A 15,303-nucleotide genomic window follows, 5' to 3' on the forward strand; every position below is an offset into this window, starting at 1 on the left:
TAACAGTATTATACAGAATACCAGATTACTAGAGTCTAAAAAAAAAAACAAGGTAATTCTTTAGCTCAAAGAATACTCCAAAATCAAATTGGCTTCAGGGAGAAAGGCGAAATATTTCACACAGATGGAGGTAGGGGGGTGGTAAATAGCACAGAGATTTTTTGAGCAGTGAAAATACTCTATATAATGGTGGATACATGTAAATACACGTGTCCAAACCCAAAGAATGTACAATCATGAATTGAATATACAGCTTAAATCCACAGAGTGTTCACCAAGAGCGAGTGAATCCTAATGTAAATTATGGATTCTGAGTGATTAATATAGGTACAATTTTAATAAATGTGCCATTCTGGTAGGGGATGTTAATAGGTGGGGAGGTTATATGTGGGGCCAGCGGGCATATGGACAATCTCTGTACCTTCTTCTCAATTTTGCTGTGAACTCAACACTTCTCTTAAATTTTGGAATGGGGTGTCCCATTCCAAATATACCTACTTAAAAGAAACCCCTTTCGTTTCTAATCTATCTGTTGATCTAAGTCCACTGTGAAAGTTCCTTTATCCTCAGGAACAATGGTTAGGCTGTTGTGGCTGGTGCTGAATTGAAAATCATTTTCTTGATCAGATTTAGCTTTTTCAAATCTGGCTCATATAAATGTCCTTGAGACACACAGTCAATCATTCCATGAGCTCTGGGAATGCAGTGACCAGATTATACTTGACTTGGTCCAAACTCAAGAGGGCCAGTGTGCAAACAAACCTCCCTCACTATAATTCCCAAAGGGCTTGCCACACATTTGACTTCCTGAAGCAGGGGTCAGGCACACACACATCACTTTCTCTAGACCCAAAATCTGTAAGGAAACTCAGTGGTTTAATTTGGTTTAGTATTTTATAGTAGGCTCTTGCCCACCCTTCAAAGGCCACTAAATATATATTTCAGCAAACTAAAAAGAACTCTAATGCTTTCTGAGTCAGTTTTCAAACTGTTAAAACAGCTTAATAAAATAATTCATGTAGCCGAAACCGGTTTGGCTCAGTGGATAGAGCGTCGGCCTGCGGATGAAGGGTCCCGGGTTCGATTCCGGTCAAGGGCATGTACTTGGTTGCGGGCACATCCCCGGGGGGGGTGTGCAGGAGGCAGCTGGTCGATGTTTCTAGCTCTCTGTCCCTCTCCTTTCCTCCCTGTAAAAAATCAATAAAATATATTTAAAAAAAAAATAATAATTCATGTAAAATGCTTGGCACATGGGAAATGCTCACTGCTAGACATTATTCACTTAGCTATTTCTGCCATTTCAAGGACTACTGCTATCCTGGGCACTCTAAATTCAACGCAACCCTTTACAGTAATGGTCATTTCAGCACTCTACTCTCATTCACATGCTGAGTGCACCAGAACCCTAACCCAACTAGGAATGTCAACTATATCTTTTAGGGTTGCAATATCAAAATTATGTATTTTAGAAGCCACATACTCTTCTAAGATACCTAATGATGTAGGTCCATCTGCCACCCAGGTTGATAGCAGAAATGTCCCAATGCTTCCAAGAGGTGGCTTAAAGAAATTCATTATGAAGATCCAAGTCATCTATCCATTCCCAACCCTATTTTAAAAATCTTGGCTTCTGTCTGGCCTGTATTGCTTGGTAGTTAAGTGTTGGCCTGCTCACTGAAGGGTCACAGGTTTGATTCCCATTCAAGGGGCTATATGATCCCTGGGGCACGAGGGAGACAACCAACTGATGTGTCTCTCTATCACTATTCCTCTCTCTCCCTCCCTTCCACTCTTTAAAAAAACAAACAAAACACACACACACACACACACACACACCCTTGGCTTCTGATTGTCTAGAGCAGTGATGGGCAACCTTTTGAGCTTGGTATGTAAAACTTTGCCAAAAAAAACTGAGCATAACTCGGGTAGTGTGTCACTTTGAGGAAAAAACATTATTTTGCAAATGTTTCATCCTCAGGAGCAGCAAATGTTTCATCCTCGGCATGCGGCCAGCGGCCGTGTGTCATCAGAAATGGCTACGTGTGTCAGTGCTGACACGCGTGTCATAGGTTCACCATCACTGGTCTAGAGTAAGGTTATTTTTCCTAGGATCTGAGGTGAAGTTGAAAAAACCCAAAGGCCTACACACAATCATTAAGGTTTTGTTTTAAAGAAGTTCAGTGCCAAAGACAAAATATGATGCCGTGCCGTGGCACCAGGCAGAGAGGTCATAACCAGATCTCTCATCACTATGACCTTTTCAGAGGTTATGAGCTATTGCAGCGACTTTCAACCTTTTTCATCTCATGGCACACATAAACTACTACAATTTTGCGGCACACCAAAAGTATGTATATTTTTTCCCCATCTGACAAAATAGGTGTAACTTTGATTCATTTACACTGGATGGTATTGTTGTGTTAGCTATTGTCCTTTTCTTATTTGACAATCAACAGGAAAAGAGATCATGCTCAACTAAATTGTTATTGCATACCTTAAGAATACTTGCCGCACACCAGTTGAAAATCCCTGAGCTACTGCACTGCCACCTCAAAGATCTTGATGAACTTATTTAAATGTCTATCTCTCTAGCCCTTTACAACCAGCTCCAGTGTGGCTATGGGGAAGGAATAGTGAGCTGGGGCTTAGGTTTGTCTTTGTGGTGTACTTTCAGTCAGATCATTGAGAGGATTAAAATTAAAATGGTAGTTTTATTTTAACCAGGGTAAAGTTTAATCACACTTCTTTCGCATGTGGTTCTGGGAAATAAAGAATGCTCAAGACCAAATACATCCATTATATCGCTTCCCTTCCCACTCCTGCCTGCGGCACTCAATACACACCCCAGACCCTCACTGCTGTTGGCAAGGGACTAACCTTAACCTGGCTTTTCTCCTGAGACATGTTTGGACATATCTGACCTTGCAGTCAGGTCTACCCTTGACGAGGCTTACAAAACCTAACCACTAGCCCTTATCCCTGCCCCCTAAGTACCACTGCCATGCTGAAGTAGTTCTGAATTTACTGGAAAATACCAGAACGAATTAAATCACTGAGTTTCCTTACAGCTCAGAAAGCATTCTAAGCCTTGCTTCTTTTCTGAGGAAACACCAAATGGCGGGTGACGCTGGTACTGTGGGAGGGCCCGGAGAGCCGTGGAATGGGAGGTCCTGGCAGCTTCAGTGGCGGATTTGGCAGTGGCATCTGGGGCCAAGGTCGCACCCAGGCTGAGGTTGCAGAGCTTGAGGAGGCAAGGCCAAGGACCTGAAGATCAAGTTCCTGGAGATCTCTCTTCTCCCTGTCCATCAAGGCACCTGAGATAATTGACATTTCTTGCCGGCAACCCTCAAAAACAAGTTTTTGAAGGTATGTCTGTGTAAAAGCAGGCGTGCTGGCCAGAGCACCTGGTTCAAGGCATTTATCACTATTGGGAACTACAATGGACATGTTGGTCTGGGTGTCAAGTACTCAGAGGAAGTAGCCACTACCTCAGGTCCTTGGCCTTGCCTCCTCCTGTGGGGCCATCATACCAGCCAAGCTCTCTATTGTCCCTGTGGGGCGAGGCTACTGTGGGAACAACATTGACAAGCTGCACACTGTCCCTTGCAGCGTGACTGTCACTGTGGCTCTGTGCTGGTGTGCCTCATCTCTGCTCCCAGGGTCACTGGCATAGTCTCAGCCCATTTCCAAGATGCTGCTGCTGCTGATGGCCAGTACTAACGACTGCTACACCTTGGCCAGGGGTTGCACTGCCACCCTGAGCAACTTCACCAAGGCCATCTTTGATGCCACTTAAGACCTCAGCTATCTCACCCCGACCTCTAGAAAGAGACTGTGTTCACAAAGTCTCGCTTTCAAGAATTCACTAATCATCTTGTGAAGACTCAAACCACAGTTTCTGTGCAGAGGATCCAGGCTCTAGCTGTGGCCACCATATAATTTTATACAAGAAAAAATAAAGTGGATTAAGGCTGTTAAAAAGAATATGCTAAGCCTTGAAGTAGAAGCACTCACTGGCCTCTGGCATTTCCAAGAAATTTAATTATACTTTCTACTTTGGTCTTCAAGTGTCTGAAGAGCAAGTACTCTTTCTTAACTTCCCTATCACAATTCTGGTCTTTGACTTCCACAAATGGGCACTGGACTTGTGGTAGCTGCAGCCTACCACTGCACTCCATCACCTCTAACATTAGTAAGAACAACTGATTTGTCCACTAAAGCCTAAAGGATCTTTCCTAATAACAATACTCTGGTTGACTGAGGATATCTCAAGAGAAATTTCCAGAATCCAAGTAGCAAAGTGAGCAACATGGTTTGTTACATTAGCAGAATTCTAGGTGGAGAAACAGATCAGCTACTTATCCTAAACCTGTTTAGGATACAAACTCCATTCAGTTAAATTTCAGCCATGACAATCTGTGGTTTGTCTTAAAGAAACATGGTCTTATTTTGAGCATTCCATCACTAGATATAACTATCTTTTTTTTTAACGTCCTGAGAAAGGCATTCTAGTCCAAGTATGACAGGAAATATAAACTTGGAGTTTGCTGCCCAGTCTACTTGTAAGTTGTATGTCCAACCTGTAAAAATGTATACATTATAAATATCCATAATCCACTTTTTCCTTCCCTCAATTTTATACAACAGCTGATAAATTAACACTGTGACCTATTTATAGGATAGCACTAGGACTGCAAGTCAACATCCCATTTCTGTCTACATGGCAGTCAGAACCTGTGCAATTAACCAAATAGCCTACCTAATAAAACAGTAATATGCAAATTGACAGCACCTTCACTACGCCCAAGCCACGCCCACCAGCCAAAGCCATGTCCACCAGCCAATCAGGACGAGTATACAAATTACCCAACAAAGATGGCGGTTAATTTGCATACACTGAGGGAGGGAGGAGTGAAGACTGAAGACAACTTAGAAGGAAGAGGGAGGAAAAGCGGAAAGCAAGGTGGCTGCCAAGGGAAAGCCCGGGCGGGGCGGGGTGGGGTGGAGCGGGGCGGGCAGCAGCGGCCCGCGGGTGCAGGCGCGGCAGTCGCAACGGCAGCAGCAGCGGCTGCACACGCGGCCGCTTGCAGGATTCTTCCTGCAAATGGGCTACTAGTATATAATAAAAAGCAGAAATAAAATGTACTTAGCCCTAAGACATAAGGCTTAAAAATTATAATTGCAACAAATATAGAGATCAGGAACACCCAAGATAATACATTTATAAGGCTATCCTATCTAATAGAGGTAATATGCAAATTGACCATCACTCCAACAAATAAGATGGCCGCCACAAGATGCCCTGCAGGGAGGGCAGTTGTGGGCAATCAGGCCAGCAGGGGAGGGCAGTTGTGGGAGACCCAGGCCTGCAGGGGAGGGCAGTTGGGGGCAATAAGGCCTGCAGGGGAGGGCAGTTGGGAGAGACCAGGCCTGCAGGGGAGATCAATTAGGGGTGACTGGGCTGGCAGGGGAGGGCAACCAGGCCTGCAGGGAAGGGCAGTTGGGGGGGGGGGGGACCAGGCCTGCAGAGGAGGACAGGCGTCGATCAGGCTGGCAGGGGAGTGGTTAGGGGGTGATCAGGCTGGCAGGCAGAAGCAGTTAGGGGCAATCAGGCAGGCAGGCAGGTGAGCGGTTGGGAGCGAGCAGACTGGATTGTGAGAGTGATGTTCGACTACCCTCCCCTGCAGGCCTGCAGTCGGACATCCCCCGAGGGGTCCCAAATTGGAGAGGGTGCAGGGCCTCTAGTTCAATAGAATAAATGTATTAACTGAAGGAAAAAAAACCCTAAGATTTGAAAAGATTAAGGCTTTAATGAAAATAATTTTAACTCATGGGAACAGATTCCACCTCAAAATAAACATGCCTATTACTAAATTTTAGGGTCCAATTCTAGGACCACACTACAGTAGAAATTAAGGGACTGCTTACTACATACATGACAGGTAAAAGTCACTATTGAAACACAGTAAGAATCACATGGTATATCTTAATTATTTATCAAAATCCACAACCATCACCATCCACCACAAAAACCCATTTTCTTAAATGTGTAGTTGGAAAACTGAGTTCTTAAATCTACATGTAAATTAAAATCAATTGGGAAACTTAAAAATACATATACCTGAACCCTCCTCCTCCAAACTAAATCAGAACCTCTACAAGGATGAAAACCACAGAAATACCCTTGTTTTCCTACGAAGCTAAGGCTAAGTCTTTCTGACATGCTAATATTGACATACTACACTTTAATTTAAAACACACTACTGCAACCAAGAAAAAGGTCATCTATCTTTGCTTAGGATATTCAACCTAAGAAATGAGCCCATCATTTTACCAATTCATTTTACCCATACATTCCAAAGCAAACTTCCTCAAGTCCTCAGTATATTCAAAATACTCATTTTTAGTTGACAAGTCTTTGATCTTCTTTTTTAATAAGAAGCTTTTAAAATATTTATTATGAAAATTTCATTTTAATCTGTTACTGAGAAATTAACAGCAATTACAAATTTTTAAAGGAAATTACTATACTTACCAATGCATTTTCTTTACTTATTTCATAATCAGGTAGATTACTAACGCTTTCTAATTTAGATGACCAAAGCCCACAGTATCTACAATTAGACAATTTAAACTCTGGTCATCATTCTAAATACAAACCATTCTGGCCACAAACCCTCTTCTGATATCACGAAGACTTACTTTATAGAGAAATATGTATCTGAATGAGAGTACATGTCTATTACAAGATCTGCATTTCCTTTAGAGCAGCCGTCTCCAACCTTTTGGACCTCACGGACCACTGGTTGGTGACCGGTGCTTCAGAGTCAATTCTGATATCTAAAACAGCTGGTTGGTATCTAGATCACAGGGCCACTGGATTAAAACTATGGCACTGATTAACTATTTAGTCAGAGAGAAAGGGCATAAAGTGAGAAAGCAAAAAAGAGAGATGTATTTGTGATGCATTAAATAATAAAGTGAAATGAAAACATAGGAAAACTAAGGGCTTTTTGCTTTGTACAATCAACTCTGTAAGCCATCTCAGAAGAGATAAAAAGTGGACCATTTAAGAAAATATATAGTATGTATGTGTATTTTCCAAAAGCCGCTTATAAAAGAGAAATGGAAAAACTTCCTTGTCAGTTCCAAATTCAACACAGTACAAAGCCAAAAACCCTTTTATTACTACGCTAAAATGAATGATTAAGTGTCCTGAAGTTTACTCAGATAGCTTAAGATGATCAAACATTAGTTTCTATAGGAGAATTGTTTTAATTTCCAGACCCTACTCAAAGGATAAAAGGGGGGAGGGGAAACTACTCATTAAGTGGTCACTGCCCTTCATTTCAAATGCCATTTTTGTCCTGCATATTTACACTAAACAATGATCCAGCAATAATTTTCTATTTGGTTTAACTAGTCTCACTTAAAGAGCTTAATAATAGGATAATACGTTAACCACTTTCTCATCTGAAACAAATTTAACTTTAGATCACATGACAAGTAATGTACAAATATTTGTTAAGAACTTACCAATCTGTCAATCATTTTAAAGAGTCCATATATAACAATATATTTATAACCAGAAACTGCACTGAATGATAAGTAGACACATTATTTACTTTGTGGCTCTACCTGAAAACATGCTGTTTTATTAAAAAACCCAAAAAACTTAAATCTCAAGTTACATGGTTTTACAGTCTGGTCTCACTGAAGTAGCACACAGATTTCCTTTCTTACAAACAAGTTAATATGCAGGAAGAACCCACAAAGAACACACTGGCAATCTGATAAATTGTACTATCTGAACTATAAATCATGAAATTCATCTGAAGAATGTTAAGGAGTTACCAGAGAGATTATGTAATGGACTTGATTTTTCTTTTTCTTTACCTAGCATCCTACAAATTCTAAAATTTATCAACTGATGTATCTTTTAAATAAACAGCACCAGTCTTGCCCATTGATACAATTAAAATTTGACTTTCTCAGTTCTTAGTTCACAAGTTTATTATGAAAAACACTGCAGTGCTCTTGTGCAGTTAACATTGTCTTACAGGAGGGGGAAAAACAGTTCTGTTCAAAGCAACTCACCAGGTTCTGACAATAACAAAGAACAACATGAGGCTGAGATTTGAGAAGGGAGATAAACTGAGTGCAGACAAATCATACAATTAAATTAAACGGTATCCCTGAAAATAAACAGAACGATTTCAAAACTCACAAATAGAGGGGAGGCCTTGGTACTTATTTTTAAAAATGTTCATTAAGCTCCAATGATTGTTTGTTGCTATCCTTATCTACAGTCATGCTGAGTAAAGCTATAGCTAAATGGAAGTTAAATTGTATTCACGAGGTGTTAATGTTTACATCTTATTATCTGCAGTCTCTCATAGAAAGCAAAAGTAACTACAAATAACGTTATGCCAGAAACTGGTTTCTTGACCAACAATGTCGCTTCAGCATGCAATGAACTGGTTCATTCTAAAGTGGTCACGGCTGTTGATGACAGAGGCTTTGTATTTTTATATGGCACATCTTTTGGTCCATGTGAAAACAAGTTTTTTGAATGTTAACTATTCTCTGACACTTTGGAGTTACTGTTGCTCTTCCAATTTCCATTAGGTCAACATATGGTTCATGGCAATACTGTACAAGTTTAAAATTTCATTACAGGAAGTAGTCTGGGGTACGACGAGTAACATGTGGCTCGCCCCTGCGAGGTGCTGGGTCAAACTGCAAGCTGAAAACAAGACATATTTGTTGTTTATACTCGATGACACCATTGTACTGACAATTAAAATCAAGAACATCATTCTTTCAAACTTCACATTATTTTTTCCTATCAAATTTCAGCTTGCCTTAATGTAACAAAACTATAGTTCAATCATGCTTTAATAAGGGTCTTCTAGCTGAATGCCTCCTCAAAAAGCCAAGGTAACTTCAGCCAGAGAGGATATGCTTTTATATACTAGGCTTCCTTATATAATCATTTGTAAGATGGGCTCTACTAAATAAGTAAAATATAGGTTTAAAGTTCTAATTTACATTAGGATCTATATATCACAAGTTTCTGTTGATGTATTTCAAAATACCATAGGTCTGTTTTAAAGGAAACTTAAAAATCAAATTGGAATGTATTTAGCATGAGCTTTTCAACTCTTAAAACTCCCACTAAAACTATATATTCAAATAATAGCAATCAACTACTCAGGTGTAGATACTTACAAAGAGTATTTTAGAGTATCATCAAGTTCCATGATTGCAGCTTGGTTACCACAACGATAACAATAGTTTGGAGCACTGAAAATCGTTACTACATTCCGGTCATGGCACCAGTTATATCCCTACAAGGAAAAAAGAAAGGACATAAAAATACATTTTACTCCCTTATTTATATAACTAAATGTGACTCCACTCAAGAAAAAAAAAAAAAACACTCTTCTCTCAAAAAGGCTTGAAAAATAGTAACACTGTTTCTTAGACAACAGTAATTTTCTGTGCTCTACACAACTTTTTAAATTAGAACCAATAACCAATATATATTCTTAAATATCTGGCCTTCTGTAAATAGCAGTATCTGTCTCATTAGCCTCTCTTACTGCAGTGGCTCTAAACATGATCCAAGAATGAGTATATGGCCATTCCTTGTAAAGGCAGATAAATACTCCTCGGATGCCCAGGTAAAAAGAATAGATGCCTCTAGCATTTCTGGCTTTATTCCCTCAGTCTATTCAAATGCATGAGTTACTTCTAAAGTATTGTTCACAAATTTCTTTCCCTATCTTTAGCAAAGTCAGACTTTATTGATAACCACAGAATTGTATTAGAATTAATCTAAACAGGACCCTAATTTTATTTGTATGCTAAAAATCAATGTTCTATGCTAAGAGCCCATTTTTCCTTTTTCTTCTTTCAAATCACTGTAACCTTACTATCCAAAAGACTACTTAAAATATTTTGGTTTATTTCTTCCCCAAACTCTTCTTCCACACATACACATTAAATATATGAAATAACAAAATTAAGATAATAAAATATTACATTCCCCCTTCTCCTGCCCCCTGAATCTTACTTCCCACTCTTAAATCCCGAGCACTATCCGGTCATCAAGAACCTGTCAAGCCTGGTTGGTGTGGCTCAGTGGATGAGCATCGACATATGAATCAGGAGGTCACGGTTCAATTCCTGGTTAGGGCACATGCCTCAGTTGCAGGCTCAATACCCAGTAGGGGACATACAGGAGACAGCTGGATCGATGATGCTCACTGATGTTTCTTTTTAAAAAAATGTACTTTTATTGATTTCAGAGAGGGAGGGAGAGGGAGAGATAAAAACATCAATGATGAGAGAGAATCACTGATCAGCTATCTCTTGGAAGCCTTCTACTGGGGATCAAGCCCGCAACCCAGGCATGTGCCCTGATCGGGAATCAGACCGTGATCTGGTTCATAGGTCTATGCTCAACCACCGAGCCAAGCCAACCTGGGCTCACTCACTGATGTGTCTATAACTCTCTCCCTCGCTGAGGTCAATAAAAACACATTAAAAAAGAATGTCAAATTTATGGTGACAGAGGGAGATTAGACTTTGGTGGTGAGCACATAATATCGTAATTATACACTTGAAACTTAGATGATGTTACTAATCAACACTGACTCAAATAAACTTAAAAAAGAATCTCTGAAAACGTTAACTATGAATTTCATGTTGACCAAAGCTTGAGATTTTACTTCTAGTGTGCACCTACTAAAAAGGCTCAGGCTATATGTTCTCATTAATATCATTCATTTAAAACTCCCTAATAATAATAAAAAAAAAAAATAAAAATAAAAATAAAACTCCCTAATATCTTCCTTCATTAAGTTTACATAGAAAGCAAATCAGGTTTCAAAGAACAGAACGTACCTCCATCACCAGCTGGTGAGCTCTAGACACCAACGTGAGGCCATTGGCATGATTAAATGTCTCAGAAATATCTTGCCCAAAGGTGTAACCAGCTCCTCGAGGAGATATACCCCAACCACCACGGTCATCGGGATCTGACCACAGCAAGTCACACATTGGACCCTAAAAAAGCAAGTTAAGTTAAACAGACTTGCAAAAATGGTTAATACATGATTTTAATAATTCATTTTTACTTTTTCTTCTTTCAAATCACTGTAATCTTACCATCCGAAGACTACTTAAAATATTTTGGTTTATTTCTTTTTATGTGGTGTTTGCTGAAAACAGTAAAAGGTTTTATAGTTAAAGTCAAATATCTATGTCAAATAAATAAACTATTTCCAGATGTCTTTAAGAGAAATAGCCCCAATCAATGAGCCCCAATAGCAACAAACCCTAACTAATAATTTGCCTACAGTATACAAATGTCAATGTTAGGCACTAGAGTCTAGTAATTAAGGCAGAGACTCTGAAGAAAACTACACCCTATGTCCTAAGCCCAGTCCCACAAGTAGGGTACCTTGGCAGGTTCCTTATATTAGCTTCTTCTGAGGAATGGGTGGACAAGAGTGTTCACACTACATGGGGTTATTTTTGAGAATTAAACAAAAGAATACATATAATGAACTAAGTTATAATTCATTTTTTCCTCCCTCTAAGTAGTTTGCTAAAAAGATTTTATTACCCAAATAAAAGTCATTACCTCATGGGGAACTTCTTGTAGGCGATCAAGTGCTCTGATGTGATCCAGTGTATCTATGGATGGCGAGAGGCCACCATGTAGACAGAAGATCTGAAAAGAGTGGTTTATAAGGTTAACCTCATCTAAAAAAAAGTTGAAACATTCTGGACTAAGGTGCAGACAGTAGCCCACATTATTTGACCCCACTTGTATTTCTGTGTTCTTCCACAACCAGGCTTATCTCTGCACCTCACTCTAAGTCATCTTTCTCCCGACCCACTCTAAACTATTGAATACACTCCCTTTCTTCCTGATAAACCATCGCTACTTTATGCAGACTCCACTTCAATCTGCTCCTCCAAGAAAATGTTTCTGATTTCACTCTCACCACAGACTATTATTTTTCTTTTGCACAGAATTTTATTACATTTTCCTTAATTACATCTCCCAGATGTGTCCAGAAACAATTTGAGAGGATGGATGTAGTCCCAACATATAGTTCAGAGCCTGATACAAAGGCACTTCAAAGAGGTCTCAAAGGGATGTGAGTGGAAAAAGAAGTTACTGGTACTTAAACAATCAGCAATGTAAATTTTAAAAAGACCTACATACCTGCCCATCCACCAAAGCAGTGAGAGGAAGATAGTCAAAAAGATCTGTAAAATATTTCCAAACATTTGCATTTCCATATTTCCTTAAACACTCATCATAGAAACCATATACTTGTGTGATCTGTCTGCTCTCATGATTTCCTCGAAGAATAGTGATGCGTTCACGGTAACGAACCTGGAACAACAAAATGAAAAACAACATGAAATGCTGGCTCCTTCAAAAACCAAACAACAATTCAGCAAACCTTCCACAGGGAAATCCAGAGTTCCAATTTTATTGGGGGCAAAAACAAAAAAACAAAAACCATTCCAAATCCTTACATCACACTGAACTGAAACCACAAATCTACAGGCATTTGTCCATGAGGTATATGTCAACCCCATCTCAACTAAATCAAACTCCTGCTACCACCAATTTTACACCAAGAGAATTATCAGCTGTAACACTCTGTTCATGAATTATTTGTTAAATAATTTTTGGTAAATCTATAGCTATGCAACAACCATCACAATTGAGCTTTATAATCATTCCATTATCCCCAAAAGATCCCTCATGCCTATTTGCAGTCACTCCCACCAACCACTGATTTACTTTCTATTGATTTGCTTTTTTAGAAATCTCATATAAATTAATCACACAACGTGCAGTTATTTGTGCCTGGTTTCTTTCACTTAGGCAGAATATTTTTGAGGTTCAACTGTATATGGATCAGTGGTTTGTCTTTCTTGATTGCTGCATAGTATTCCATTGTATGGCCATACCACCTTTTGTTTCTTCACCAGTTGAATGAATACTTGGATTGTTTGCAGTTTGGGGCTACAATGAATAATGTTATTATAATCATTTGAATGTACATGGTTAAAATTGAATTTATTGGGGTAACATTGGTTAATAAAATTAATACATGATCTATATACTGTACTGTGTGTTTACCACCCCAAGTTAATGCATGTAAGTTTTAAATTTAATTTAATTTTTAAAATATTTTTAATTGATTTCAGAGAAGAAGGGAGAAGAGATAGATAGAAATATCAATGTTGAGAGAGTCATTGATCAGCTGCCTCCTGCAACCCCCCCGCCCCCCCACCCACCAGGGATCGAGCCCGCAACCGGGGCATGTGCCCTTGACTGGAATCGAACCCGGGACCCTTCAGTCTACAGGCCAACGCTCTATCCACTGAGCCAAACCAGCTAGGGCCATTAAGTTTTGATATGAACATATTGTCATTTCTCCTGGGTAGATTCCCAACTGAGTATAACTGCTGGGTCATATGTAGGGATATGTTTAACTTTTTGAGAAACTGCCAAACTTTTTCAAAGTGCAGAGCATTTTATGTTCCCACCAGCAATGCATAAAGATTCAATCTCTCCACAAATTCACTAACACTTGGTATTATCAGCCTTATTGATGACAGCCATTTGCCTGGCTGTGACTGTGACTTTAATTTACGTTTCCCTGGTGATTAATGATTTTGAGCATCTTTTTATGTGCTTACTGTAATTTCTTGGGTAAAATATCCCAATACTTCGTCCATCTTTAAATTATTATCATCTTAGTTTTAACAGGTTTTAAAAAATATATATGAATACAAATACATTTTTCTTAATGATGCCTTTTGAAGACCAAAAATAATTTCATTCTGATGAAGTCCAATTTATTAATTTTTTAATGGATGGATCATGCTTCTGGTATCATAGCTAAGAAATCTGCCTAACCCAAGGCTACAAAGATTTTCTAAGTTTTATTCTAGAAAATTCAAGGTTTAGCTCTCATATTTAGGTCTATGATCAATTATGATCCATTTGTATGATATGAGGTATTTAAGTTCCCTCTCTCTCTTCTTTTTGTTTGTAAATGGATACTCCTGTTCTATCACTATTTGTTAGTTTCCTTCCCCCTATATTAGTCTGTCATAACAAAGCATCACAGACTGGGTGGCTTATATATCAAATGTATTTCCTCATAATTGTAGAGGATGTTGGCAGGATTGGTTTCATCTGAAGGCCCCTCTCCTTTGCTAGTAAATGTCTATCTTCTCCAATAGTCTTATCATCTTTCCTCTGTATCTGTGTCCAAATCTCTTCTTATAAGGACACCAGTCATATTGTATTAGGGTTCCCCATCTTACCTCATTTTAATTACATCTTTGAAGACCCTATCTCCAAACACAGTCACATTCTGAGGTAATGGGGGTTAAGTCTTCAACACATGAAATTTGGTGGTAGTAGCGGCACAATTCAACCCTTAACAGCTTCAAACACGAATTCTTAAAGGTAACATATTCATTCCTTCTGAGCACTGGGATTCATCCTGGGCTTTAAGGTCAGCTTATAAGTCTGCTCTTGTAATATCTAGAGCTACCACAGAAAGTTTCCATCATTTAAACTAACTCCTTTATTTTATAGATGCAGAACATAATGACCTCCAAAAATGTTCTGTAGCACTTTACATGATTCCGACTAGTAGCTTCAAACACATACATTATATTAGTTGCCTAAAATTCAGCTCTTACCAAAACCACATCTCACTGCTTCCCCAATATTAGAAGTCTTTGGAAGCCATTTTACCATTCTGCATATTTAATAAAATCTTTTCTCCAAAAGGTAAAGTCAATTTTTTTTACAGGAAAGACAGAAGCCTACCATACTAAATGCTATTTACCATTTCATGTTTCACCTTCAGACCTTTGTACATTTCCCAAAGCTATACCTGATATAAAGCAACTTGCTTTATCATTTCTATTGTTCTAGATTATCATGTCATGCTTAATGATTATAAACTAGTCCATGAGCCCTGGCCAGTTTGGCTCAGTGAATAGAGCGTCGGCCTGCGGATTCAAGGGTCCCAGGTTCGATTCCGGTCAAGGGGATATGATATGCCTTGGTTGCAGGCGCATCGCCGGTGGAGGAGGGTGTGCAGGAGGCAGCTGATCGATGTTTCCCTCTCAACAATGTTTCTGACTCTCTATCCCTCTCTTCCTCTCTACAGAAAATCAATAAAATATATTTAAAAAAATAATAAAAATAATAAACTAGTCCATTGAGATAAATCATAATTT

General features: G+C 39.0%; 1 protein-coding gene across 2 annotated transcripts in view; it reads right to left on the reverse strand.

Annotated features, from left to right (window-relative positions):
* The window catches only part of LOC103286718 (S-phase kinase-associated protein 1), a 66,129-nt gene that overhangs the window by 34,731 nt on the left and 16,095 nt on the right, over positions 1–15,303 (reverse strand). Inside the window, exons 3-7 of one of the 2 annotated variants that reach the window (XM_008142277.3) lie at positions 12,245–12,418; positions 11,654–11,743; positions 10,912–11,073; positions 9,232–9,350; positions 7,640–8,746 (exon numbers count right to left, since the gene is read on the reverse strand). The exons of the other annotated variant lie outside the window; for it this stretch is intronic. Coding sequence (XP_008140499.1) covers positions 8,674–8,746; positions 9,232–9,350; positions 10,912–11,073; positions 11,654–11,743; positions 12,245–12,418 — 618 coding nt within the window. The 3' untranslated portion in view covers positions 7,640–8,673. Of the gene's footprint in view, positions 1–7,639; positions 8,747–9,231; positions 9,351–10,911; positions 11,074–11,653; positions 11,744–12,244; positions 12,419–15,303 lie in introns of those variants that run through there. 2 annotated transcript variants of the gene reach the window in all.

This window comes from Eptesicus fuscus, chromosome 6, assembly GCF_027574615.1.
Source record: "Eptesicus fuscus isolate TK198812 chromosome 6, DD_ASM_mEF_20220401, whole genome shotgun sequence".
NCBI classification, from domain to species: Eukaryota; Metazoa; Chordata; class Mammalia; order Chiroptera; family Vespertilionidae; genus Eptesicus; species Eptesicus fuscus.